Below are 27998 nucleotides of genomic sequence, written 5' to 3' on the forward strand. Positions count from 1 at the left end.
TTGAGTTTCTTCTGGGGTGACTGCTATACAAGGAAGCTGTACACATTTCAGATCTATGAACAGAAAAGTTGCAAAATTAGCAACATGTTGCAACATTTGAAAACACATTTATTTGTATTCAAGTATGGTTTAGACTATGACACTGACAAGCACAGCTCATATAGTTTTCTTTTGGGATGGGGGTGGTTTCTTGCTCAAAACAAAATTACTGGAACAAACTAACCCTAACTGAATAATATAAGTTTGAATTCAAATGTTTGCTCCGAAGTAGCTTCTGCATGCATAAGACATCCCTTTTTCACCACATTTGACAGATTTTTCTGTTGCAGGACTATTCATATGTTTAACACGTTAAAGGGACACAGTGTCCATCTTGTGCAACAACAAAAGATTTTTGAGGATCCCATGTCCCCCATCCACAGCTAATGCAAATTCTTGGAATGCCCTTTCGAATCATCATTAAACTCCTGTTTAGGTCAATTAATAATTGTATTGTAAACATGCATTCAAAAACACTCACAGTACATCTTACAATTGTAACATAATCTATGTGTGAAATAAAACATATGAAATGTTTTTCTTATGAAAGTACTTAACTGTAAAAATCCTGATGCTTTGCCAGAGATTAATATCCATAATTATATCAATGTAAATACATCTGGATTGTCTTTTCACTAGTCTTACAAAACTGTTTTAATGTATTTATCAGCATTTCAATTCCCTGACTTGTTCACAAATAAGTCTATTGCTCTGTGCAAGCTAACATAGTGGGAAAAAAAATAGATGTACACACCAACCACACAATGTGGTTTTTAGGAGCTTATTAAGGCTAGCACATATCAAAGAAAACGTCATTTGAATATTTTAGCTATTGTACACACGACAACACAACATATAATATTCAAAGTATGGGTTGCTCCCAGAAGCATGACCTGAGAACCTACACGTCGGTTTGGATCATAAAACCTCAAGGAGTGAAGTACATTTCTTTGGTCAGCATTGATACAACACAGGGAATCTGCTTCTTTGCATCAAAGCCTGGAGAGTTTGATACAGACTCAAACTCTACTGCCACCTTGTGATTGACCCGTGTCATGATATGAAGGATCTCCAGCTGTTTTCCATACTTGCTGATCATGTCGCACAATGAATGCATGAACCAGGAGCCTGTCTGAGTGTTCCTCCATGAGTAGTAGCCTGTGGTAGTTTGAGGAGGATATTATAATCAGTAAAAGCATTGGAATGACAATGACAAGGCAAAGTTGTTTGTGTTTGAGAGGCGAAAGTATATGGTACAGTACACATCAAATATAATTAATGTACATGTGTACAGAAGCAAAGCACTTGGATAGGGAATTTTAATGTGACTGAATTTGTGGTAATAGTTTGATTGATAATGAGTGAGTAAATGTGTATGAGTGAGTATGAGAGAGAGAGTGAGTGAGTATTTTGAACACGGTAGGCAGACATGTTTAGCTCTGGGATGCACCCAGTACCTGGAGCAGTGGAGTACGCATACAGGAAGTCTGCTTCAACCGGGATCCTAGTTGTCGTGTTCCCATCAGAGGGACCATCAGTCTGAACACCTACATCAAGGTCTGTACCTCGGCAAGCCTGTTCACAATACAAAAAGCAAGCACCATGTTACAAACACAAAGTTAAAGCACTATTCATTAAAAAAAGAGTGACTTACAGAAAGTACAGGGACATTCTCCCCGAGGCAAGTAGGGTGAAGTGCCTTACCCAAGGACACAATGTAATTTTGCATGGCGGGGAATCGAACCAGCAACCTTTGGATTATTAGCCCAATTCCCTAACCGCTCAGCCACCTGTCTCCCCTGACTATTCATGATTCAAACTGGGGAGAAACAAATCCCCACAATACCTGGATGAAAAATAATTTGGGCTTGCCCACAAGAGAAGGGCAGCGGTCGCCCCTGAAGAGGGACGTCAAGCTTTTTAGTTCCACGGAGGCATCCGTGCCGAAGAATACTCCGTCATCACCATGGCTCAGAAGGACACAGACAAACGAGGCGGAACCACTGTGGTCTTCCATGGAAACTGAAAACATAAAAAGCATCATAAAGCAGTCCTAGAATTAACTTCACAGACTAGTCATCAATATTATCAATATTATTACCCCTTAGGAAGCAATTGTTAATGTCATTTCTAAGCCTAATGTCTAAATACCAGGGAAATGGTAGATGAAAAAGAAACATGTTTAACAAAAGCTATTTTGGTCAAGAGATATGTGTGGAGAAGACTTTTTCAAATACATTATTGTATTCCTATCCATACACCAACACTAACATCCTTAACCTGGACTAAATGAAAATGCTTGCAGTCTAAAATGTTTTTTCCTTTGTGGGAGATGTTTACCTACACTGTGCATACACCATGGAATGTGGAGTGTGTGGTTTCTGTCAGAAGTAATTACTTGTATGCACGCTTACCACTTTTTAAAACATGCGTGATCTGGTTCACTGACTGGTCATTATAAACTTTCACTTTATATCCAAGCTTCCCAAACACTTTCATGGCATTGCCAGCATCCACATCGGTTCCGTTGCGTTGGTTCATACCTTGACATAAAAATATATTACATTACATTTACATTTAGTCATTTAGCAGACGCTCTTATCCAGAGCGACTTACAGTAAGTACAGGGACATTCCCCCCGAGGCAAGTAGGGTGAAGTGCCTTGCCCAAGGACACAGTATTATTGCCTTATGCACTTGCTACATAAAAATGAGAGACAAATAAATAAAGTTAGCTACGTGTCAACTCAGTAGAGGCATGCCATACGGTACCTGTTGTTCGATCAAAGTTCTTATTGTTGATGATGATACACTGTCCAATGCTGGAGTAGTTAAGGCTGTATCTGAAGCTATGGGCCTGCAACTTGGCATCCACCTCCACGGGGCCTGAAGCGCTAGGGACCATTTCTGCCCTAAAAGAAGATCAAACAAAACTTTAGGTTTAAGCAAAGTAAAAAGCAAAGATATGCTAAGTTACTGTATGCTTGAGTGTATCCTGTTTGCTTATTGTCAAGACAAGTAAATACACGTTACATAAGCATCAGTACTGAAGGCTAAACAGGTCTTGTTTAGTCCATTCCTTATAAGGCAAAGATGCCGTTTAAAGCCGACTCGAATTGCCAAACCGGTTGATTAAGTCTTGGGGATTTACGGATATGTTTTATATAACGGGCTCAGTGAAATACGCATAAAACACTACTACTCTTGTCTCGTGTACATGACTGATTTAGGCAACTTTGAATATGAAAAAAAAAATGCAATATAGAGCACATATAAGAAGCTATTGACAACAAAGAATACTTACTCTTGCCCATCGCCCCGTCTGGCATCTATACAGTCTCCTCCGAAACCTGTCTTATTTGCTGCCATTGTGCAGTTGATAAGATACAAAACTGGATACAATATTTCGCCTTAAAGAATTTCAGATGTAAAGTCACAGTCATATGATTACAGCTTTTACTTTACTGAGTCGTGAAAAACCGTACGACGCTGTTGCACATGGCTTCCGGGTTCTTTGTTGCTACAAACCAATCGCTATGATGTCGGTAAAGTAAACAAGAACGGAACACGTGATTGCATGGGCTAGCAATGGCGTTTTTGAGCCAACTGTGTGCAGTATTCTTAGTAATAAATAATTTAACTGTTAACAGCCGCTGACTTCTCATATTTCGTAGCACATGCGCCGAACAGGTACTCTCGTTAAAATAAGTAAAAACGAGTCACCATTAATCTTCAAAAAGACCACTCCTTGACTTCCAAATTTTAACTCGAGTCAGATCTGACTGACTCGAGTTAAAATGATTCTGTCCTACAGAGTTCTGTACAATTGTTCGGGTATAAGGATACAAGTCAGTATCTGTTAAATCATTATTAGGCATATTATTAGGCCTACTCACAAACGCTTGCTGTGTTCTGCGTGGGAACATTACTGCAGCTATCTTGGAGAAATAGCCGAACGCGCCCACTTACACGTAATGTTTTGGCGGCAACAAAAACATCAGTCGCGCGCTGTTTTGCAAGCTGAAGAAATGTAAGATTTTTCGTCTTAACTCTTATATATTTTCATTACTCATATTCATATTTGATATTGAGCCAGTCAACGTGTACTGATCTGTTCAGATGTCATAGCCTACAGTTGCCTACTTTAATGTCTGCATGACTTTTGTTATTGGGGTTGTCAATAATAGAAGTTGTGTGAAAAGTCTATTGCATGTCACAATTCGTGTTGTCGATAAAAAATGTATAACGCGTTCATCTAACGTTAACATTTAACCAGAGACATTTCAAAAGGTGTTACACCGATGATAATTTTTAATTATGCTATCAGTGCATGTCTGCCAATTAATAATAGGCTACATTACTGATCTGCAGCATAAAAGCGTCAGTTAGACCAGGCATTTTCTTTAATGTAATGAATTCAAAGTTTTAGTAGGTAGGCCCCCATAGACAATACCGTCTTGTTTTTGTTCCTGTCAGGCTAGCAGCAGCTACAGGATGAGCAGGTGGGGAGATAGACTGAAGAAGGTTGAGCTTCTAGCTCAGTCATTCAACCTGGCTCCACTGGTCTTGCCTTACAAACCACGACTGTGGCCATTGCAACCGTCTTCTATCTGGAAGCTCTTTCCCCGTCAGAGCTTAGCCATCAACTTTGCCAACAGTTGTAAGGAGGTAGTAGGTTAAGTGTTATACATGCGCTCTTATCATTTTAGACCATTCAGATAAGTACATGTACTAATTTAGAAGATTCTCCCTAAATCAAAAGTGGTCCATTGCATTCCTGTGCAAAATTAGTGCAGCAGCAGGTGACTGTTCCTTAACATCCGAAATCCTTCACACACATTTGCATAGCTGGATACTGATAGCATTTCATGGTGCTGACACCAAACCTTAAACGTTTTGTTTTGAAGGATGTACATGTATTTGCTCTGGAAAAAGAACAGGCCATGGGTCAGAGGATCTACCTAGTTACCAGTTACATTGAGCTATGGCATTACTACAAGTAAGGGGTCACCTTGCATGTTGGGGATATCAGTTTGTTGATAGCCCTTCTGCAATATCTGTTAACACTTCTATTTTTGTCTTTCCTCAGAACATATAGACAATCTCTGATGCATTGCTATGAAGTGATCCCAGAAGGTGCTGTGTGCAAACTGTACTTTGACTTAGAGTTCCATAAGCCCTCCAATACAGGCTGTGATGGAAAGGCTATGGTGGTCTCCCTAATCCAGGTTTTATAGAAATATTTTGACATTTTCTAATCTAAATTCTGACACAAACTAACAATCAATATATTGTCCTGTGGTTACCACTTCAAACTCTCAGTGATGTCAATGCAGCAGATAATATAGAGTAGTTTATACTTACAGTATATTTATGTTCTCTTTTCACTATTTTGTCTCCTCTGTTTGTGTTAGTATGTATGTGAGAAGCTGGAAGAAGTGTATGGGGTTGTGTGCTCTGAAATTGACGTTTTGAACCTCGACTCCAGTACAGAGGAGAAATTCAGTCGGCATCTCATCTTTCTTTTACCAAACGCAGCCTTTAAGGACAACATACATGCTGGTGTGTGATCTCTAATCGAAAACAAAGTTACCGCCATTTTGAAATTCTAGATAATTACGATTATCCAGATAATAAAGGCAGTCATTTTCTAAATGTATGTGAAATATAGGTTTCTTTCCCTTAAATTCTGTTTTAAAAGGTCAATTTATAAATGGAATTCTACAACCAGTCTTGAGCACACAAAGGAACGTTAGGGAAACGCAGATTGACGCAGAGGATGTTGCAGAAGACAGCAGGAATAATGGCAGCAGTATCCATGCTTTAGAAGAGACAACACACAAAGAGGACAGCAGGCCACAGGCCAAGAGGCGGAGACAGGAAGAGCGAGACCTCAGCTTCCTGCTGGTTAAGAACAAAGACGGGCAGGACTGTATTTTTGTGGACCTTGGTAGGGGACATCTCAAGACTAGCCTACCTATATCAAGTAACATCACACACATCTTCGTGTAGACTGAAAATAATACTAATAATACTGATAAATCAGGTACTATTATTCACATAATATATATTTTTCTATATATTTATAACGTGGTGATTTCTTGTCATCTAGGTGTATACACCAAAAACAGAAACTTCCGCCTCTACAAGTCATCCAAAATGGGGAAGAACGCTGCGTTCACTGTGGCTGAGGACAACAAATATGTCGCCCACCCCGAGAAGAAGGTGTCCGCTGAGGAGAGCCTGTTTCTGTCCTCGCTGATCAGCAATGTGAGGTACAGCCTCTAATCTTTTCAGAATAAAACTATTGACCTGGCTCAAGTTTCTTGACTGGATATATCAAGTTTTCATACATTTATTCAGAATTGCTGTTTTTCTTTTTGTTTCCAGTTTCATTGGTCAAAAGATCCTTACTTCTAATACTCCAGGCAAGAAGAACATGGAACCCTGTGGTCAGCAAAGAACATTGAGCACCTCTGGTAGGACAACAACAACTATTTAAAAAGTAAACTGAAACTAGTTTCATGTAGAGTATATCCTAAAAATCTTTAAATTATACTTAGAAAAAGTAAGTATATCTGTGTGTTTGATATTCCTTAGACTGTTTGGGTGGCTACCAGTTCTCTCCCTTCCAAGAGGTTGATAACTTTGTTCTAACTATAGTGAAGAAGGAGGGCATACAAGGAGGTGAGTGGACAAAACAAAATAACATACACAAATACCTGTCTCTTAAGTATAGAGTTTAAATATTCCTTATGTGATCCCAAAAGCCATTAGACGATGGAACTACTTTGTGTCAGAGCACCTGCTCGTCTTTGACATCCTGAACTACCGATGGTGTCACAATGTGGACAGGTTTCACAAGAGCAACAACATCATGTGAGTACTCTGAATAATTAAGTATTTCATACAGTATAGATACTTTATTTTCAGGGCTCTCTTCTAAAGCGATGGGATACTATCCATAAATTGTCCAATTAATAGCTTTGACATTGCTGTCTCTTTACAACTTGCAGGATAATTGTTGACCTGAAGGAGGAAATCTGGTACCAAAAATGTCATGATCCTGCTTGCAAAAACTTTCGATCCTCAAGTAAGCACTGTTAATAAAACAGTATGTAAGGGATAATAATATTCTCATTTCAAACAAAGCCTTGGGTTGTTCAACTCCACAAAGGGTGTTTAAATCGTTCACATTTACATCCAGAATCGGAGGGGATTATTTGATTCATACTGCACCACGACTACATGTCAATCAAATAAAACTAAGTGCTAGTGCACTGCTGATGCTGTGGTTGTTTTGTACAGTAATTGTATGCTGTTTAAGTGATAAACTTCATTCCATGAGAACAATTTATTTCATTTTACAATAGCAGTGATATTCCATAACACTGAACCCCTGTAAACTAAACTCTGGCTTCTATTTATGGCTAGTGAACAAGCCATTAACGAAACAGTAGTCACTCATGTTAGTCGATAAAACCCTGCAAGCACACAATCAATATAGAAAATTCAACAAGGCCATGGTATAAATGATACAACCTTATAAGTCAATAGTTCCTATCACCTATATGTATAGGTTCCACAAACAGCATAAAGTACTGAAATGTGTAATTTTCTAGTTGTAGAATAATATGGTAGCCAGCAGATCACATTTTACAAACCAAACTGTTTTTAGGTTACCCACTGCCTCAGGAGATCTGTGTCAGTTACCTCATGACGATGGTAAGTATTTGACATCACATGACCATGAATGTATACGGAAGGATTTACTGGTTCAACACCACAGATCACATATTAAGGTGATTCTGTGCATGGTGTTTGAACACCTGTTTGCATATTATAACCTTTAATGTGTTTACACAGGACGAGGAGGACCAGGCCTACTTGATGGACGATGTGGGGAACATTGAACCCAGTCAGACTGGAGCATCAGAGGCACCAGTTCCCCATGCAAGAGAGCCTGACGCCTGGGCCAACTGTCCTGATGACTTTGCCTTTTTGGAGGCTATGGAAGACTTTGAGAGGAGCAAAGAGTCGACAGAGGAAGTTTCCGACGAGCTACTGTTACAGAGCATGGCAGAGTTTGACTCCAAGACTAATGTCTGATGAGGGGCACACAGTACAATCCGTTAGGGTTAGAGCTGTGACCCGGTTTTGTTTTCGATTTGTACTCTTTACCTTTAATTGGATTTGAAATGTAACAATTACTTTAAAGTGCAAACTCAGCTTTAATTGTAGGGTATTTAGGAATTACAGCTCTTTTCATATTCACCACCATTTTAGTGGATTACAAATTATTGGACTAATCTCAAACAACACTGGGACAGTATGGAAAACATGACAATTGCTTTCATAAAGTGAACATGTATAAAAAGAGCTTCAGTTCCCAAAAATCAAGTGTTATTGGATGTAGAAATGCCCCAAAACATTAACTGACAATGCACCTCAAAACCATTGTTAGATTTCAAATCATGTGCCATAATGGAGCCAAACCAACAAATTACACTGTCCATATACTATATTGACCAGCTTTACCAGGTTTTGTTAATGCACTTTATTAAAGCAGTTCAGAAAATGAGTTGTGCATTGTATGAGTATATGTAATACCATGACATTATATAATGAATAAATCAAAAAAAGAAAATGGGATTGTTTAAGTGCAACAATAAGGAACCAGAGACAGCTTGGAGAAACAAGTGTTTATATGCTATAGAGTTGTATAAAGATCGATCTTCTCTCCTGTACAAAACACTTTTGCCCAGTCAAGATTCACTTGCCCCTACTAGGGGTATGGATAGGAGTGTGGGCATCCATCTTTAATAATTAGAGTGGCTAGGCCAAACCGACAATTTGCAATCGATGTGAATCGAGACAGTGGTTGTTTAATTTAGATTAACATTAACTTAGATTAACAGATTAAATAAATGACATTGAAGTTTGTGGTTGGCCATATGCAATAACATATTTAGAAACAAATGTACTACAAACAGAATCCCAATTACCCAGCGAGCGGGGGGGTGGCACACACCTATACATGAATGACGTAACCTGATTTCTTAAAGCACATTCTGCAATTCACATAAAGAAATGTTGTAACGTGGTTTGTCATAGGCAATCCAAGTAGCTTGGAAGTTGTCATGGCCAATCTTTTTCTTTGGCCACACCATTACATCCCAGAATGCACCAAATTGAAAGGCACACTTTGAAGAGGATCATCTGCATGCGCCTATCAGACAAGTTGGGGGTTTATAAGATCGTAGCCAACTTGCCATTGGATAACCATATGAAACTGCATTAAAAATGACAGGTAGCATACATGCTGTGTGCGATTTGGCAGTTTGAGGCCACTGAAATTGTCAAGGACACTTGAGGGAGTACATGCACTTGTTTGTACCATATAAACACCATTACTAATCAGACTAACATTTGTTTAATGTGCTCACTGCCTGTTGGCAATGTGTTTACATGGCTTGACAAATGTTGGAGTGGCTCTTTAATACAACATACAGAATAAACAAAAGCTCAACAATAATAAACCTTGATCCACCTGTCTTTCATATAACTTCACTTTCTTGAACTACAGATAAACTATTTACAGTTACATTTATAAAGTATATTAAATAGCAACTTAAATAGCAAAAACAGTACATTGAAAGGCTGTTTGTGATAGTTGACAATCTGTACCACAAGAGGACTAACACCAAACCCCCAAAAAGTATATATTTTTTGCTTCCATTGGAGTGATTAGTAAAGTCTCACAAAAAGGTGGTGACCTGATCAAAGAATATTTGTACGGGTGAGCAAGAGAACAAAATGAAAAATGGGCCACTGCGCTAGAAATGAATAGATTAGAGAGACGCAGAGAGATGAAGCATGAACCCTTTAAGTCTCTCCCTTTCTGTGCGTGCTGTTTGGCTTTGTCTATGACCTCCAAATTGTGACCTTCCCTGACTAGGGGTCTGTGTACAGAGTTGCCTCACATTTTGATCTTGGCGTAGAGCGTGTCAATCTGCTCCTTGAAGTGTTTGCGGATGTCGGCCCTCTTAGCCTTAAGGGTGGGGGTTAGGAGACCATTTTGGACGGAGAACATTTCTGTGTGCAACACAATATCCCTCACCTGCAAAGAAAGGAGAACAAAAAGCAAGTGGAAGGAATGTTAGTAAAAACATCCGATAGGACTAGAACACTTCTAAGCAAGTAAAGGGAATTTTTAAGGTAGAGTCACCTGTTCAAAAGACTTCAGCCCAGCTTCTTTACCAAGCCTGACAATATCTTCGAGAATAGCATTCTTCAAGTCCTGGAAAGGAAAATATGAAATATTATTTCACAAAATTAAAAGGTTTTGATATGAAAAAGAAAACATTAACACCAAGTTAACAGTGACTTATTGTGAAACCAAGCAAACCTTGCTCTTGCAGAGTTCATCAAAAGATCCTTCAATGCCTTTCCTCTTTGCCCAGCCTGGTAGGAAGTCAGGATCTGGCACAACTATGGCCACTAAGCATGCCTGGAAACACAAAATAATGTAATATAATAGCGTATTCATTTAGCAGACGCTTTTATGCAAAGCAACGTACAGTACAGGGGGATTTGAACCTTCAACCTCTTGAATCTGCAGTCAAATGTTTAACCACTGAGCTAAACCCTTCCTTGTCCACAAAAAGGACAATTGTTACATGTAGCCATCATACATACACAATATACATTTTAGGATGCAGTTGGTCTTTTACCTGCAGGCTATCACCGTGGACATATATTTGAGCCACTGGGTCACTGCGTGTGTAGATGTTTTCAATTTTCTCTGGAGCAATGTACTCCCCTTGGGCCAGTTTAAAGATGTGCTTCTTTCTGTCGACAATCTTCAAAGTACCATTCTGCAAAGGTAAAACTGTGTTAATTCTAACAAAATGTTCTGCTAGGGGGTGCTAAGGTTATTCTATTGGTCTTAAAATATATAATTCACAATTGGGTTATAGAAAGTAAAGACAAGATATTTTCATGATTCGAGTCCCATCAGCTCGTCCTCAGAGTCTTACCGGTAGCCACTTGCCGATATCGCCTGTGTGGAGCCAGCCATCCTCATCTATGGCCTCCACCGTTTTCTCTGGGTCTTTTAGGTAGCCCAGGAAAACATTTGGTCCCTTTACACACACCTGTGGAGGGGGAGGGGGGGAACACACAAGACAATCAATTAACTCCAATGCCATTTCTTTCAAATTCCATTTTGATATGGTATACTTTATAGTCATATTATGTCATTTTTAAAGCCGGTATGTCCGGTGTTTTGGCATCACACAAACCTCTCCCTCTCCATTGACAGCCAAGTAGTTCATTTCGGTCACATCCACCAGCTTGATACTATTACAGGGCAGTGGGGGTCCCACGTGACCTGAACACGTAAGAGATGTTTTTGTGCAATGCTATAATTGGTTTAACATTTTCTTTTTAAAGGGGAGAGTGTAATAACTATCATCCAGGAAATGGAAACTCTGAGCATTATTACTGGGCTCTGCAAAAATTATATACCGTGCCTTGACTAAGCTGTGTGGCTTACCTGCCGTCCAGTCCCCGGGCATCGACATAGAACACCCAGCTGTGCACTCAGTCTGGCCGTAGCCTTCGTAAAACTGCAAGACAGAAAGCACCATTTTGTATGAAAATAGAATACATGCAACAACAACAACAAGCTTTTTAAATGCAAAGCTGCAGCAAACAAACTGGTTCAGTATTAGTTCATCAGTGTTTGATTGGCTTGAAAATTAAAACCCCACACATTTTTGTGGAGAACATTCTAGAAGACGTTCCTGGGTTCCCCGGCTCATCAGAAAATTGAGCGTACCACATGGGCCGAGGCCTTACCACAGCTGCCCGGGTTTAAAATCCCCCTGGGCCCTTTGCTGCATGTCATCCTGTCTTTCTCCCCTGACTTTCCTGTCTGTCTAAACTGTCACTATAAAATGAAAAAAATATGATGCTTCTCGTTACCTGGCAACCCAGAGCAGCCCTGAGGAACGTGAGGACGGTAGGAGAGACGGGAGCTGCTCCTGTGATCATTAGACGGACACGCCCTCCCAGACTAGCCTGGAGAACCAAGACAAATGCACCAATTTAAGGAGCTGTACCCGATCAACGGATCACACATTTGACAGAAAATGCAAGCCTTAAGGTTGTCGATTATAACAAACTGAGAGCTACAGATGACTACTGCATTATTGATTTGAGTGAATCGTCATTGTCATGCAAACTCATACGTGCAATATCAGTTGGCTTGCCCTATAATATGGCATTTCCCAGCTACTGTAACGTTACCTGGACTTTTTTGAAGATGAGTTTGTCCCACAGGCTATCTGTTCGAACGACACCGTTCCTCATGTCTGCCTCCTTCCTCCGGGTGGCGAAGTCTAAGAGCCACCTCTTCAGCGATGTGTTAGCCTGCCCAAAGACCTATGGAACATGCCAGAGAGAGAGAGCTCACCTCAATACACAACTAAATGTCACTCGTTTCAAACATTTGGACACACCTTGACTAATAAATTATACAGATTCAATGCATTTAGCTAAACAAATCAAAGAATGTAAAATGTAACCTTGTCAAACATGCGGTTCAGCAGACGTGGGACCACTGGGAAGACAGTGGGCTGCAGTGTCTTCAGGTCATCCATCAAGAGACGAATATCACCCTGAAAGTACCCAATCCTACCCCCATGGATGAGGACCACACCCTGGAGAGGAGAGGATGGTTATACCATAGCTTCCTGTTTTACGTATCCAGTACGTGTTTATTGCATGTTAAAAGTTACATAATTTGCCCCAAAGGGGGCAGTGTTATTTGATAATTTGGTTAAATACAGTTTTATAAACGGCAAATGAGAGAACACATTTATATGTTTTTTGTTAGTTTGACATGATTATGGTTTTATTCTGTTAACGTTGTGAGGATGTGTCTGTCACGTACCTCCACTACCCTCTCAAACATGTGTGCAAGAGGGAGATATGACATGTGAATGTCGTGGAGATTCAGCATGCAGTGTATCTGTCAAGAAACAAAGACACCCACTGGTCAAACAGCAGCATACCTCCACAACCCTCTCAAACATATGGGCCAAAGGCAGGAAAGAAATAAGGACATCGTTGGTGCTGGTTTCAAGTATGCCCTGAAGATCATGAAGGCATGATGAAGGCATGATGAAAGCATAAGGAGGAGAAACGAAGGAGGGAGAGGACACAGGAAAGGAAGAAATATTTAATGACTGTGGGAAGTGGGGGGGGGGGGGTGGAAATATGTGTCAGCCGGAGGTTTGGTATAGAAGGAAGGAACAAAAGGTCCTAAAGCTGTAGACATTTTGTGGAATGAATGTAAAGCAGAAGTTGTCCCCCCCCGTCCCCCCCCGGATTGAGGAAACAGATTTACCTCTGTTATCCTAATAAAAGCAGCACAGTTGGAGATGACGTTGCGATGGGTCAGCATGGCTCCCTTTGGGTTTCCTGTGGAGAAAAGAACAGTTAGTTAAAATACTGAAGTTTATCATACCATGTACACAATGTCCTTCCCAGGGCCTCAAGGCACACCTGTAGTTCCGCTGGTATAGCAGATCAGTCCCAGGTCTTCTGGTTTAGGAGGCTGTAACAGAAAACACACCACACAATGTGTATAGTAGATCTTATACTTTGTCCATAACCAATAAAGAATTTAGGAGAGTGAGTGCAAGTCATACTCACTATTGGTTTCTGGTGATTCGCCTTGCCAATGACCTGGGGAGACAAACGAGAAATCACATTCTCATCATGTTTTTATAAATTAATCTGTGAAACATTTTACATTTACATTTTTACATTTAGCAGACGCTCTTATCCAGAGCGACTTACAGTAAGTACAGGGACATTCTCCCGGAGGCAAGTAGGGTGACGTGCCTTGCCCAAGGACACAACGTCATTTTGGCACGGCCGGGAATCGAACCAACAACCTTCTGATTAATAGCCCGACTCCCTAACCGCTCAGCCATCTGACTCCCTTACACTAAACACTAAAGGAAGGATATAACCACAGACCATTCTATACTGCAAGGCTAACTGTAACCCAACTCTCACCTCAAACTCTGCCAGGCTCAGGATGCTGATGCCTGACTTCTGTCCTTGGACCACCAGGTCTGAGTCGAAGGCTTCCATGAGGATGACGGTCTTCACTGTGTGCTCCTTCCCACTCACACACTCCAGGATCAGCTTCGCCTTGTCCGGCATGTCACAGATCACCGTGGAGATGGTGGCTGCGAAAATGACACAGACACCAATTGCTCTTTTTATGCATTTTGGTTGTGAAACAGCCGTTAGGCACAGACATGCAACACGAGGGAGAATGTCTGGTTGACAGGGGTTATGACCTTGGAAATTAATTTTGCATTTGCCCAAGTACCTCTATCAATGATGTATTCAATGGCTTCTGTGCCCAGTGTGTCATACAGAGGAACAGCCACCAGTGAGTATGTGTAGCACGCCAGCTCTGAAATGGTCCACTGTAGGTAACATACAAAACATATAGACAGACTAAACACAAGGAATGCAATGATACACGGTCTGCATGATTCCTGTCTAGACGAACATGAGGGGGATATCTATCTGATCTGTTTATTAAGACAGATTAAGATAGAGACCGCCCCCCCCGTCACCTAAATAAAAAGGTGAGACATGCAGTAAGAAACGGAGCACAAGACTCAATATGGAATGAAGTGTAGAAGGATAACGTACAAAGGAAAGGAGTAATGGCAAGTGTTTCTTGTGAGTTAATCTCAAACCTCTGGTCTGTTCTGAGCAAAAATCCCAATGTACTTGTCTCCATCTTGAGAGTGTCCTTTGTGGAGGAGAGCAGAGCCAATATGCTCCGCTCTGTCAGCCACCTGTACAAAGATGGATGACACTCAATTGTTTCATATTGAATTTGGCCAGTTGGGTATATTGATTGAGATTGATTTAATTAAAAGAAACAAAAACAGACATTCTTATGAAGAACAATTAATTTGGTAAAAGCAGAGGTGAGAGTCTTGTGAAGTACTACAAAAGGGTTTTTTGGTCTTAAAAAAAAAAAATATATATATATATATATATATACACACTCTATATATAAAAATGATCACAGATCTTACCACACGATATGACAGCCACTCATATGGCTGGTTAGGTTTTCTTGATCCTAGACAGGGTCCATCATCTGGAAACCAAAGAACAAATGGACGTGAACTGACATGTCAACCGAATTCCTAAAAACCTGTCCAAACATGCGAAATCACGCCAACTGTCAAATGTTTTCAGAACAAAATGCAGGTAGACACATGAAAATCAGTTTAAAGTAACAATTGCAGCTTCTAGGACGTAATAAATACATAATAAATTAACGAGTTTGCTGATTACACTAAATTAAAATAAAATTAAGTAGTACTCACTTGACACCCTCATCCCTCGAAGGAAGACTTCATACATGGTCTGCGCGTCACTGTAGTAATGAGTCATGTGCTTATCGTCGTCATTCAGCACAGACCTCCTTGCAAACCCTCCACCCTACAACAAAACGTCTGTAATTCATCACAATCTGCCAAACGTTTTAAACGACATTAAATGGTACAAAAACACAATACAAAAGTCAGTGTGACAGGTCTGCGGGTTGTTGTGCCTAACTGGAAGAAAAAAAACGGGCTCACCTGGACCTCTACCGACTGCATGTGCAGGTCACAGGGCGGTTTGAGGGCTTTGGGTCGAGTGGCGTACAAGTAGGTGCTGAAGGCAGCCAAGGCCCCCATGCCAAGGAGTGTGTTGGTGGGCAGGCTGCGCACATACTGCCTGAACTCATCTAGATCTGGCATCCGGAAATGTCTCAGGAACTCCTGAGCCTGCATGGTGTATCTCTGCCGTCTGCCGAACAGGAAGGAAGTGGCACGATTACAGTATTTTATTATTATTCACAGTATTTACAGACAACTCACCTTTTTCCCCTCACTCCTTAACAAGAATGTATGTCCCCCCTACACTTCCCTATCATGTCATTGATTATATTTGCCATAGTAATTTCTGGTACTTATTTGGATCAGCTAGACCTCTCTAACCTAGAGGCAATTCTGTAACACAGAATTACGGAATAGGAACAAGAGTAGGAATTCACCCAATGAATATATTTTGAGGGAAATGATACTACAACATAACCGGTACTGAACACAGGTCTCGATGGATATCGAGACTGTAAACCCGTCTTGCCACTTCTCCCCCCCCTCCTCCTCCTCCAGAAATTGTGATCCTAGTAAGACATGCAAATAAGGCCACTTTGAAAAGTCTGTCTGACAATACAAAAGGAGAACCAGAGTATAGATTTGGAAATATACTGCAGTAAATATTTGCAGGATGAACAACAATAAGCTTTGATATGTTAAACATTAACAGTTACTATTTGTTGTCCACCTTACACTGAAGGCAAATACATTTTAACAACATCTTAAATTACTGGCACATTTTATACCACTTGTAATTTTCTGATAGTAGGAAATATAAGGTAGTCTACTCATGATTTAGGACTTAAATCCCTTAAAAAAACATTAATCCCTGAAGCTTGTCATACGAATGAAAACATCAATGACTTCACAATTGACTTCTTACCTACTAACTGCTTTCTATTATTATACAGGCAACCCAGTGGTTCAGAATAACTCAGTGGAAAATTGACTGTTGATGCCAGGAGTACCAAATCTGCCACGCACTAGATTAGAGTACCTACCAGTACCTAAACTACATTTAAAGATCACACACACAACCTTGTTAGGCCTGAACAGTGTAGCTTCGAAACGTATGAAATTGCCAGATCATCCAAGAGCAAGTTTCCTGCTGTCCATCAACAAGGATGAAACCAAAAAAATTAAACACGTATGGATTATTCCTGTCCCATTTAGTAACAAACATGGCAAACTCTACAGGAACCCAGGAAACAGTAATACTGGGACATCAAACTCACCACTTCATAGCATGGCAACACTAAACAACTCACTTTTAAAACAATTCAGTGAACCTGCATGTAGATGTAGCCTACTACAGACATCATCCCACCTATAACTCTTTATATTAATAATATAATAGTTACATAAAACCTACCGACTAGTCTACACAAAGTGAAGTAATTTAACTACCTTCAAACTGCCGATATAGCCAGTCGCCTCCACAGAGGCTTCAAATGACCTCCAATAGACCTCTTTGTGGGTCTCAATACTATGAATAGCAGAGCACCGCCCCTTATAAGACACAAGAACACGTGAGGAGCTCTCTCTCTCCACCCAGTCACTCATCTGGGACTCTGCTAGAGGGAGTGCATGCACCCCACACCCATATTTATTTGGTATTTCAGCATACTGTCTGTGTCTCATAAGTGATTTCAAAATATGGCATACTTGGGTTTACTTCATCACCAGGCAGGGTCATAATGAACGGAGAATCAGCCTTGATTTAAAAAAATACAGCAACCTTAGTTATGTTGAATGATGTTTATACTTCTCACAGGTAAACACCACATGAGCGGTCGATTCCACTGTTGGCATTAATAAATCCATCATGATCATTATTATCAGATATTGCTGTATGTTCATTCATGTGAAAAAGGGTATCGTAAGATAGCATGGTCCACAAGCAAACACCTAATAAGAAAATGGTTCAATATTTACAATACTTGGCACAGAATGTCCCCCTCTCCTTATCTCAGCTTCCATACCTACGTTTCCATTCCATCCAGTGTGTGCACGCAACTGAAATTTGTACCACTTTATTAATGTGTCACCTTTCACCTATATACCTTTTCAACATTAGAAGATTTCATTACACCTTCAGAAGAATTGACTCAATGACTCAACAGGCAAATCATGTACATGTAATCATAAGCTTTTGCTGCACATTTAGTTGTAAATTACATTTTCATAAATATTACAACCTAAAAAGGCACACAAAATCAACCTACTCTGGTATCTTGGTCTAGGCTATGAATGATGTTCACAATACTTTCTTAGCTTCCTTTTTACCTGTGATTGGGGTTGATACTAAACATGAATTTTATTTTGAAAAAAGGTACAATATGCTTACTGACAATCTAGCCCTAAAACAGGCCTAGCTCTCAAAAGCCAAAATAAACATTGAATCTGGTTTTAACTTACAAAACTGAGAGCCACTCCCATGACTCATATTTACAGTAATCAGTTACAGACCAAGGGTATATCTTCTTTTGTTTAATCACTATACAACTTCAAATTCTACTTTTTTTTTTAACCATGTGCCCAATGTACTTCAGGTCTACCACTTATAAACATATACTTATGATATTATGACATATCTTTCTGGAAGTCCTGAGCATCAATCTGCATATTAAAACAGACTGACTTGTCATGATTACACATTTCAGTTATCATTTATTCTCTCAACTGATTCTGTTAGACATCAACACTGTCATGTGCAAACCTGAATGATAATTACGCAAATAGGCCAAATAGGGAAGCAAAATTCTTTACTTTTAGACAAACATACTGAATAGTTGAAAGCATATTTGGGGTTAGAAAAAAGGAAACCTGAAGGCAAAAAAAAAAGTTTTAAAATGTCGACACAAAGCCATAATCTGACTCATGTTCCAATCTGTGAGGCAATCACTCATTTAGCTGTGCATTTCAGATGTAATCAGGACATTCAAATGTATCAAAGGCCCCAAAATAGTCTTTACTTCTAAGATAAGCACTGTAAAATTACTTTGACAAAGTTTGACTTTGGAAACTGCATCAATAACGTGCCGTTTTGGTTGTCATATTTGTGAATTGAACTTCATCTTAAATCCAACCCCTTTTTAAAAGGCAGCTTTACAGTCACCGCACACTACATTTACATTGTGTGTGTGTGTGTGTGTGAACATATGTATGTAAGAGTGTCAGCTGGCTTCAAGCAGGGACATGCCACAGAATGTCACATGGTTGCCCTGAGTGTTTCCAGGCGAAAGGTAACCCTCACCACCACTCCAACCCCAACTCTCCATACTTGGCCTGGATAGATGACAAGCCAATGGCAGAGCCAGCCTAATGGTCACCCCACTCAGTAGCTGAACAGAAGACATTGGGGACAAAAAAAAGAAGGGGGGGGGGGGGGCAACTGTTTTGTTTCACACACACATTGCAAAACAGAGAATACAAGGAGGGGGGGGGTCAACACAGACCCAGTCTGTATAAACATACAAGTTATAATTGGCAGCATGTTAAATCAGTAAATTGAAGTAAAGTTAAAGAGATTGTCAGCTCAAGGGTTGTAAATTAGGATTCAGTGTCGTGAAAGTGTACGGATCTGTCAATTTATTAGTTTAATTTGTGAAAATCGTAGTAGATTAGCATGCAGGTCCACTCTGATACTAGCCTAATAATTATTGTTTTCTTTCCTTTTATTTGTTTTCTTGATAGGTGCAAGGAAACTCCCTCCCCTCAGATGAACTAAAGTATATGGTGTGTTAATTAAATCCACAATATTTTTTGACAAGCTGCATCTATGTCGCCATTAATGCATTGTCACTGGAGACCATTAGACCCTGTATCAACTCATATACACTGTCTGCCTGTACAGCATACATAATTCACTAGTCGGTGAATAGATCCATTGAGGGAAAGGCTCTTTAAATAGAAGGCTCTGTCAAATAACATTTACTTTAGAATATTTTATAAATATCAATTGCCCTACATATACCAAATGCTTTAGCAAGGTGGGCAAAATCCTTTTGAACCTCACAAACAATGGACCACAGGTGACCAGCAAATTGTCAGAAAGTGGGTGAAGGGTAAGGGAGTTCAGTGGCCATCAATGGGTCAAGTCAGCCATGCTCCCAGTAACGAATGGCTAGCTGCACCAGTGTCCTCCTTTACCCTGCTCCCTACCCACCCCCATCCCCATCATCACACAACTCTTTCCATATACACAATTCACACACCCTGCCTTCGGACACAAAGCCTGACCTTGAAGAGGAACGCAATGACTGTGGCCATATGCAGTGACCCTGAAATAAAATACTGCTAGTCACATGACAACTGCAGAAGGGGGATGGGCTGAAAATTGGAGCAAAGGTCGCGTGCACTGCAGACACCCCTACTTCCATCTCCCACCACATCATTAGCTAGCATAACCTCCACACAAAACACCAGTCTCATGTGCTCATTAGACTCCACGCAGGTGATCCACAATTACAGCAGACATGTCAATACTGTCAACAGTCTTCTTTCACAAACACAAAAAGCTGCTATGCTTTTTCCTGTCAGCTAACTTAGACAATGTCACTGTTTTGATCTGAAAAATTCTCAGCCTTTAGATACATGTCAACATTGTGCTTTTGTTCTAATAACTGGATCTGAACAACACAATTCTCTCTCACATAATACTGTGTGTATTATACTAAGTGACTAGCCAGCCAGTCTCTTACTATACAAGAAAACTATTTAGGGTTGTGACGTGTTCAGACATGTTGAATACATTCTTCGTATGACCTCTGACTAGAGGCCAACGTTAAGGAATTTCCACAACTGACTGTCGTTTCAAACAAGGATCAGTTAGGCTAATGAATTCATTGTTGACCAGTGTCCACATACTTTTCATCCCAATAAAAGCTTCAATATATCATTTATCAAACAGGTGTACCTTGCATATGACATGAGTAGTCATGAATTTATAATTTTTGACAAATTGTAACCACCACCACAGTGGTTGTCCAACAGTTTCACCTTCTACAACCTCACCAGGAAGCACAGGTGGTGATTAAACCTACCTGTTTGAGTGGGTGGACCAATACCATAGTTGAATGGTAAATGTTGTGTAAATAAAGAATGGCTTGCTAGCTGACACCTGAAACCGAATCTTGCTATTAACTCTTGACAAGCAAGCTATGGATAGGTGCGACTACAGTATGCCCTTGGTGCAAGGAGGAAGGGAGGGGAAAAATAGGAGGATGGGATAGATCAAGTGCACAAAATCAATGATTGAAAGTACAATACGGCAAATCAAATCGTTAGATCGTTTCAGATCAAAACCAAAAGACTGTCTCCCAGAAATGTCACTTCACATTTTCCGGACTCTGAAGACTCCAATTAAAGCGCTAGGCCTAAGTGTACTTAAATACGTTTGCACAGTAATACACAGAAGGAAAAACTGGTTCATAGTAAACACCTGTACAGGTGCAAATAATACTTGAGCAAGCTACGCAAGAACAAGTCACAAAATAATGGATGGATGGACTTTCCTTCCGTTAAAACACATTTTTGCATATTTTGAACTTTGCAAATCCCACAGGGCTCCATTTCTTTTTTAAACAGATAGAGGTCTGAAAACATCACGCAAACTTGGTTAGCCAACAAACTCAAGTAACCAAGAACCTGAATATCACTGTGATAGAAGTCCAGAGGATTTCTGTCGAGAACCTTACAGAAGAACAACAATCTTACAGTACTCTACAAAGCAGCCCTTTTTCTTAGAGCAGCCAGACAAACAGCAAGCATAAAGGCACAGCCCACAAGGCGTTTGCCAAAAGAAACCTATAAAGACTCAAGACAATGAATCAACATGATTCACTGGTTTGTTGAAACCAAGACGGAACCATTGCAAACTAAGGCCAAGTGTCACGTCTGGAGAAAACCAGACATTGATCATCGACAGGCGAATACTATCCCAACGGTGAAGCATGGTGGTTGCAGCATAAACTTGTGAGCTTCATGAGGAAAGGGTCTCATTTATTATGTCAATGTTTTTCATTGTTTTGTGTTTTTCAAACAATCTGTAAACACATTTCTGGTAAGTCATTATGGGGTGTTGTGAGTAGATTGAAGAACATGTAGGCTAAACCATTTCCGTAGTAGACCTATGACAAAACAAAATGTGGAAAAGGTTAAGAGATACTTTCGTGTTCATAGTATAGGTCTAGATGGTGTTGGATTGAGAAATGATCTACTTCCAATCTGCATATATTGAAAAAAGCCATTTGTAGCCAAAGCCAAACTAAACACATTTTAAAGATTTAATTCCTGTACCGGCCAAAACACAACCTCCACAATGGCAACACTATTTAAATTGGTTACAATATTGTCTAATTAACTAACAATAGGGCCCTTTCAGCACTTTTAGAAAGCACGCATCACGCTAATAAACCGATTCTAAACAAAGTTGGTGTGGCTCTTTTCACTGTTGCATACTATGACCTTTTGTATTGCTATCATCTCCAGACAGTAACGGTAAGTTTAAAATACTTGGCGGTGTAAGGAAGAAAATGGTGTTCCACAACCATATCTGACTACGTGTTGATTCACCAAATACAAAGGTTCAGGCTACTGAAGAACAGGAACTTACGTGTGTACGTCTGTAATAACAAACATAGCACGACAACAAGGACATGGACATGCACACGACTATAGCCTCTGATGTAGGCTAGCCTATATTACGAAATATTTCATTTTGTACAATCCTGCCAATCACTTCTTGTAAGTGAAACGCTCTGGAAAGCGCTAGTTTCTAGACGCCAAAACATGCATTTAGCCAACGCACACACTAAAATTCGAACAGCCATTTACAAAACACGCACTCAAATGTAAAAATGAAATTGAAAACACCCATTTTTTCTTGAATTAGCCAACTAACCTGACGCAGGCAGCTCCAACAAGTAAACGTCTGAATCTTGAAGATTCCAACAATACTCGTCATTTAGTGACCAATAAGCCAATAGGGACTGCCCTACAATATTTGTGCACATACGCTACACTTTGAGAGACGTTTTGTCATTGGCTAAAGCTATCATCACTTTATGCATAACTTTGAGAACGAACGTTTTGGTTCCTGGGGTCCCCTTGTTTTTTCGTGGATGGGCGGTGCACGCACCGGAGTTTATGTATTATGTATTCATTTATTTAATAATCAAAGTCTGGCCATTACAATAATAAATCTGCAGAAACATCAAAAATATTAATATATACAACAAATAAATGTTTTTACATTTTACAAAAATTATACATACTCAGTAACTTTTTAAACCCATCTCCTGATATCAAACCAATAGCGCACTCTAGAGGTCTGCAATTTCTATCGTACCCTCATCCAAATTAAAAATCCGAATTACAATATTTGCCCACATTTTGGTAGAATGTTTGTCATGGTAGACTAGCCGACACATAGCTTATTGACAGTAGGCCTAGGTTAAATGTAATTTAGTATTTTTACCGAGACGAACAAAGCAGACTTTAGTTTTCCTACTTTTAGCCAGTTTGTCCATGGGTAAACAAAATGTTGCTGTCATAGGGCCTACTATATTTTAGAATTATCAGAAACTAAATTGATCAGGTTTGTTGCCTGATATGGTTGATTAGCTTAAAACGGTTATGACACCTCATTTGCTATAGACAATTAACTCTCGCCTTGGACAACCCAAAAGAGACAAATAGCCTAATCAATGGCAAAACAAAAAATACAAAAATTGTCTTCCACTGTCTTTAATCTTGGCTTCAATCAAGTCATTTCCAGGATATCTCCTTATACAATAAGCACCGTGTGAACTACGGCTCAAACAGAGGGTGGCGCCCCAAGCTAAGGGCTGTGTCTGGGACCGGTAGAGGTCATCGTGGGTCAGAACACAATGCGTCTCATGGTTGAAACGTAATTTATACTGAAAAGTTTTTATATGAAAGGGGCATTTCAGCTATTTAAGATAACATATTTACGCCGTTAGGAGATACACTGTACTTTTACATTGTAGATGATATGCAGGCTATGCAAGTACAAGTCTTATACATCTGCAGCTTGCTATAATGGAAAGTTATTTACTTATATTATAAACATATAATGTTTGTAGCTCAACCACTAAATTCTGGAATTCTGAAGAAAAAGAAACATTTAAAAAACATTCCTACCCCATGATCTATTTGACACTTTTTCCAAAACATTTGACGGTTTTTATTACTATTATTATATTTATTATAATTTTGCAAATGTAAAGGTGGTATAGGCTAGAACAAACATAAGGCCTTGTTGAAGATTGCAGTATAATTTTATAATCATTGCTAATTGCTTAAACTGCTCATTTAACCTCTACAATCAGGTACAAATATGGGCAAAATAGGATTATCCTTATGTTTGATGATTGCAGTACTCATACCGTGGTAACCTGTGGCTTGCAAGTAGTTGACACGCCAAGATCCCAAATAATCAATTTATGAGCGAACATAAAACGTAAACTTACCATAATTTAAAACGTATTTACCTAACTATTATATACTGTAAACACAATAGTACAGGGAATAACTGTCTTATTTGAGAGACTAGGCCTATAACCCAAGAACCCAGGACGCACGGCTATAACGTCATTTTGTTTGAGATTTTGTCACCATTAAGTCACAAACATTGCATCAAACTTAATAATATGTTTGTTGACCGTATTTCAAGAGAAAACATGTCTCATAAAACCTTCTAACATCCACAATAAATGTAATGGTATTTAATGCCCATAGCCTTTTCGCTTACGCGTTTCTCTATGATGTAAAGTCTCTAACGCTCTAGATGTCCATAGAAGCGTTTTATTTTTTTATTCTACTCCTTTTATTCAATTTTCCTCCCTCCAACGTTGCACACAAGATCAATTAAATCAAAACCTTGCGAAACATTCAAGATTAAAACGTTCCCCCCAAAAGCAGATGAACAAACTATTTTGGCGCATGAAGACCGGTTTGAATCTGTGAGACGAAGCATACACAATAAACCTGTTGTTAACCTTGCTGTGAAAATATGTTTGAAGAAAACAGACAATTGTTGTATGAAATGTATTCAAGTATAAAATAATGCCCTTTGTTGAGGAAAACCTAAGCAATGTGAGGGTACAAAAGTCCCCTGTGGCATTTACTAGACCCCTTTGTGAAGTATGCGCTTTGGCGTCTCCACTTGGCGCGTTACCCAGGCCTCTTTAAACGCGATTGTTTCTTTCTTTCTAATGACATTTACCGGATCAAAACATGCTGTTAATTCGATCAGAAAGCTTCACCCTTCACAACAATGCCAGAATAATTTCTCCTAAAGTTTGTTAAGTTGACCGAAATTAGGCAAATGAATAGAGGTCTCCAGGCTATCCATCTTGCAGGTGACGGGGAATAATGCGTGCTCACGCCAGCTGGATTATTCTTTATTTCTCTTCTCTATTCTTCCACAGCATTATTAAAATTTAGGCCAATGAAAACTATTCTCTCGACTGAATAGACATTTTCTTATAGGATAATAGGATACAAATTGAGCCTCTCCAAAGAGTCGCCAGTTGTGGGTAACCCTCGTGTGCCAAAGATGGCTGGAGACGCTGTCCGTGACGCAGGCGACGCTCGTGTGCCAGGGCTAATCATACACCTGCCGAAGACTCAAAAAATAAAGAATGTAAACAAAAAGCTTGCCATCTCTCATAAAAGATGAACGTGTCACCAAGTCGTGTGAGAAACGCTGAGAACAAACGGGGGGGACTCAGTCTCCAAAGATCTCCCCTGAACTCGGCGGAACAGCCTATTAAAGGCTTACTTAATTACTCTAATGACACTGGACAGGCCTTAAAAATCGGACGAGGCTTGGATGAAAGTTAAGATCGCTTGCTGGGATTTGTAAACAGGCGATCGTGTGAGAAACGCGAATTGGAAGAAAGAGGGTTCTTTTTTCGGCGGCTTTGTTTTCACTGCGCGCACTGCGCCCTGTTGGATAGGGCGAACCCAACGCTCAGTTCACATTTCCCGCCTGGGTTGTTACTATGCAAATAATATTCTAAAAGTAATCACGTGTCTTTTGAACAGCCACGTGGATTAACAAAGCAGGTTTGCCCCCCTGTGAGCCCATGGCTTCAGGTTTTTACTATTTCTTTTACTGATCCTTAATGCACACATTTAACGAAAGCTTGCCTATTATCCTGTGGAATAATTTACACCATGAATGGCCAGCACGCAGGGATGATTGCTCTATAAAGGGGAATGCTCCCACTCAGTGTTCAGTCTTTCTAGTAAGTCAGTAGAACTCCACGACTCTCCGCGTCTTCATTGAAACATTTTTGTATCAAAACTTTTTCACCCAATGGCATCCAAAATGAAGGACAGAAAGGTATGCGCTCTTTCCGCGCGCTCTTGCGAAACGATAGTGTGTACATATAATGAATTTACATGGCTGAATGAATGAATTTACATAGAACATAGCTACCTATTTTGAGTGTTAGTTTGATATTTTGTTATCTGCAAATGTTGGCTTCTCTGCCATGGATGATTTTCTGAGTTTAGAAACACGAAAAGGATCTCGACAACCGCGTTGAGTTATCATTTGTCATAATTTTATCATTTATCATTCATAGGCTTCTTTAAATAATTATGTTGCAATAGTCACTTAATTGACAAATATATGTGATCCTGTATCTTAACCTACTCCGCTTATGCATGGGAAACAAGACTCCGTGCCAATAAAGTAGTACTGCTAGACCAGTTGCGCACGGGTGCACCAAAGCGCAGCGCACCACGATCTGATATCTAATCCACAACTATGTAACTCACCACGGATGCACCAAGGCGCACTACTATACGCTGTAGTACTAATTTAATATATTTGTGCTGTCTTTTTCCTCTCATACACATATCTCTGTAAGAGGGGAATTTGTTTAATCTGAATTCGCGTTAGGTATAGGCTACTGTAGCCCACTTTAAGTGTATTTTACTAACCCGTTGTGCGTTCTCAACTTCACAGAGAACTCCAATTTCCCACAAAGTGATAGAAAAAAGGCGACGGGACCGAATCAACCGCTGCCTCAACGAACTTGGAAAAACTGTCCCAATGGCTCTTGCTAAACAGGTAGGCTTCTTCTTTTACATACACATTTTAATGAGATGTTGTGGCGTTGTAGTAGGATGTTTTAAGCGTCTTGACGTTGTTTATTGGTTTGATTGTTTGTGGTTATGACCACAGGGCAAAGTTTTTACATGTGTTTCCGTTTGGATTGATAGAACTCGGGGAAACTTGAGAAGGCAGAAATTCTGGAGATGACTGTGCAGTATCTACGTGCGCTCCACTCCGCAGACTTTCCCCGTGGAAGAGAAAAAGGTAGGCCTTCGTTATTTTGCGCACATAACAGCACCTACATCTCAGCACCACACAAAGTCTCGTAAATGATGGTAAGCATGCTGTGCTAATCATACCTATCTTTACTTAATTCAGGTGAACTGCTCGCAGAGTTCGCGAACTACTTCCACTACGGCTATCACGAATGTATGAAGAACCTGGTGCACTACCTCACCACAGAGGAGAGGGTAGAAACCAAAGACATCAAGTACGCGCGGATTATAGCTTTCCTCCAGTCTAAATCCCGGGCAGTCACTGAGCCCATCTTCGGATCCGTGGGAACTCTGCCGGACCCCGCAGATTTTCTGGGCCAGTTGCACTCATCCCCGGAACACCAGAGCCTTAGCCCCTGTGAATCCATGTTCCAGCAGAGCCCACCGGGACATTTCCCATGGCACACCTCAGGGCGCAGTCCCACTATCACGTATCCAACAGTGCCATTATCCTCTCCGACGCAACAGCATGGCGGCTACTTGTCGCCCGTGCAGGGACTTGACCATCACTATTTCAACTTTATTGGCCACTCACATGCGAATGCGTTCAGTTTGCACACTGCGCAACATGCTTTGTAAATATTATCAGCGTTTATAAATTGTCGTTATTTATGTAGACTAGCTTATGTAATGAAACAGCTGAATGTGAATATTTGAATGAAATAAATATTTCTTTTCAACAGATATTATATCATTTTCCATGTCATTTTTCTAGTCTATCTCGTCCATGTTGATTTTATTAAGATAATAGCTGTAGTATTACATGTGAATGGATCGCTCACAGTCATATTAAACTTAAGTCCTTGACTTCAAAGCGAAACTAACTTCAACTTCA

The 27998-nt window shown here is 40.0% G+C and overlaps 4 protein-coding genes across 8 annotated transcripts; 2 read left to right on the plus strand and 2 right to left on the minus strand.

The window, feature by feature from the left end:
- Positions 1 to 91: 91 nt before the first annotated feature.
- Positions 92 to 3971, minus strand: casp3a (caspase 3, apoptosis-related cysteine peptidase a). The gene is made up of 7 exons (XM_062478548.1): positions 3935 to 3971; positions 3343 to 3448; positions 2811 to 2950; positions 2454 to 2582; positions 1886 to 2061; positions 1497 to 1614; positions 92 to 1197 (listed from the first exon to the last, which is right to left on the minus strand). The coding sequence occupies exons 2-7, from the start codon at positions 3405 to 3407 to the stop codon at positions 968 to 970; spliced, it is 858 nt and encodes a 285-aa protein (XP_062334532.1). The 5' UTR covers positions 3408 to 3448; positions 3935 to 3971; the 3' UTR covers positions 92 to 967.
- primpol (primase and polymerase (DNA-directed)) lies at positions 3920 to 9213 on the plus strand. The gene is made up of 13 exons (XM_062478547.1): positions 3920 to 4068; positions 4515 to 4706; positions 4946 to 5037; positions 5128 to 5266; positions 5453 to 5600; positions 5740 to 5988; positions 6151 to 6313; positions 6429 to 6517; positions 6639 to 6725; positions 6809 to 6917; positions 7055 to 7131; positions 7717 to 7763; positions 7905 to 9213. The coding sequence occupies exons 2-13, from the start codon at positions 4533 to 4535 to the stop codon at positions 8145 to 8147; spliced, it is 1617 nt and encodes a 538-aa protein (XP_062334531.1). The 5' UTR covers positions 3920 to 4068; positions 4515 to 4532; the 3' UTR covers positions 8148 to 9213.
- acsl1a (acyl-CoA synthetase long chain family member 1a) lies at positions 8726 to 22850 on the minus strand. Of its 4 annotated transcripts, none has more exons than XM_062478545.1 (21): positions 22698 to 22850; positions 15731 to 15941; positions 15476 to 15590; positions 15179 to 15243; positions 14831 to 14932; positions 14452 to 14551; positions 14130 to 14305; positions 13761 to 13793; positions 13611 to 13662; positions 13453 to 13526; positions 13118 to 13195; positions 12629 to 12763; positions 12351 to 12485; positions 12027 to 12122; positions 11596 to 11668; positions 11342 to 11430; positions 11078 to 11194; positions 10772 to 10915; positions 10447 to 10548; positions 10267 to 10338; positions 8726 to 10158 (listed from the first exon to the last, which is right to left on the minus strand). In XM_062478545.1, the coding sequence occupies exons 2-21, from the start codon at positions 15923 to 15925 to the stop codon at positions 10018 to 10020; spliced, it is 2094 nt and encodes a 697-aa protein (XP_062334529.1). In that variant the 5' UTR covers positions 15926 to 15941; positions 22698 to 22850; the 3' UTR covers positions 8726 to 10017. The 4 variants fall into 4 exon arrangements, with proteins under 4 accessions (XP_062334529.1, XP_062334528.1, XP_062334527.1 ...); XM_062478544.1 differs by lacking the exons at positions 13118 to 13195; positions 22698 to 22850 and adding exons at positions 12997 to 13074; positions 17201 to 17333; XM_062478543.1 differs by lacking the exon at positions 22698 to 22850 and adding an exon at positions 17201 to 17333.
- On the plus strand, positions 21423 to 27852 carry helt (helt bHLH transcription factor). 2 transcript variants are annotated; one of them, XM_062478550.1, is made up of 4 exons: positions 21423 to 21769; positions 26799 to 26903; positions 27056 to 27152; positions 27267 to 27852. In XM_062478550.1, the coding sequence occupies exons 2-4, from the start codon at positions 26886 to 26888 to the stop codon at positions 27740 to 27742; spliced, it is 591 nt and encodes a 196-aa protein (XP_062334534.1). In that variant the 5' UTR covers positions 21423 to 21769; positions 26799 to 26885; the 3' UTR covers positions 27743 to 27852. The 2 variants fall into 2 exon arrangements, with proteins under 2 accessions (XP_062334534.1, XP_062334533.1); XM_062478549.1 differs by lacking the exon at positions 21423 to 21769 and adding an exon at positions 26029 to 26168.
- The last annotated feature ends 146 nt before the right edge of the window (positions 27853 to 27998 follow it).

Source organism: Osmerus eperlanus, chromosome 14, assembly GCF_963692335.1.
Source record: "Osmerus eperlanus chromosome 14, fOsmEpe2.1, whole genome shotgun sequence".
In the NCBI taxonomy this organism is placed as follows: Eukaryota; Metazoa; Chordata; class Actinopteri; order Osmeriformes; family Osmeridae; genus Osmerus; species Osmerus eperlanus.

What these genes read in the sequence shown, in the direction of transcription:
- casp3a (XM_062478548.1), bottom strand. Translation starts at nt 3,407, where the DNA reads ATGGCAGCAAATAAGACAGGTTTCGGAGGAGACTGTATAGATGCCAGA. An exon ending in GAACTTTGATCGAACAACAG is followed by an intron (nt 2,583 to 2,810) that starts GTACCGTATGGC and finishes TTTTATGTCAAG; the next exon opens with GTATGAACCAACGCAACGGA. An exon ending in TGCGTACTCCACTGCTCCAG is followed by an intron (nt 1,198 to 1,496) that starts GTACTGGGTGCA and finishes AAACTACCACAG; the next exon opens with GCTACTACTCATGGAGGAAC.
- primpol (XM_062478547.1), top strand. Translation starts at nt 4,533, where the DNA reads ATGAGCAGGTGGGGAGATAGACTGAAGAAGGTTGAGCTTCTAGCTCAG. An exon ending in TAAGGACAACATACATGCTG is followed by an intron (nt 5,601 to 5,739) that starts GTGTGTGATCTC and finishes CTGTTTTAAAAG; the next exon opens with GTCAATTTATAAATGGAATT. An exon ending in TCGCTGATCAGCAATGTGAG is followed by an intron (nt 6,314 to 6,428) that starts GTACAGCCTCTA and finishes TTTTGTTTCCAG; the next exon opens with TTTCATTGGTCAAAAGATCC.
- acsl1a (XM_062478545.1), bottom strand. Translation starts at nt 15,925, where the DNA reads ATGCAGGCTCAGGAGTTCCTGAGACATTTCCGGATGCCAGATCTAGAT. An exon ending in AGTGGCTGTCATATCGTGTG is followed by an intron (nt 14,933 to 15,178) that starts GTAAGATCTGTG and finishes ATCTTTGTACAG; the next exon opens with GTGGCTGACAGAGCGGAGCA. An exon ending in GGGCTGCTCTGGGTTGCCAG is followed by an intron (nt 11,669 to 12,026) that starts GTAACGAGAAGC and finishes TCTGTCTTGCAG; the next exon opens with TTTTACGAAGGCTACGGCCA.
- helt (XM_062478549.1), top strand. Translation starts at nt 26,142, where the DNA reads ATGGCATCCAAAATGAAGGACAGAAAG. An exon ending in CAATGGCTCTTGCTAAACAG is followed by an intron (nt 26,904 to 27,055) that starts GTAGGCTTCTTC and finishes TTGGATTGATAG; the next exon opens with AACTCGGGGAAACTTGAGAA. An exon ending in TCCCCGTGGAAGAGAAAAAG is followed by an intron (nt 27,153 to 27,266) that starts GTAGGCCTTCGT and finishes TACTTAATTCAG; the next exon opens with GTGAACTGCTCGCAGAGTTC.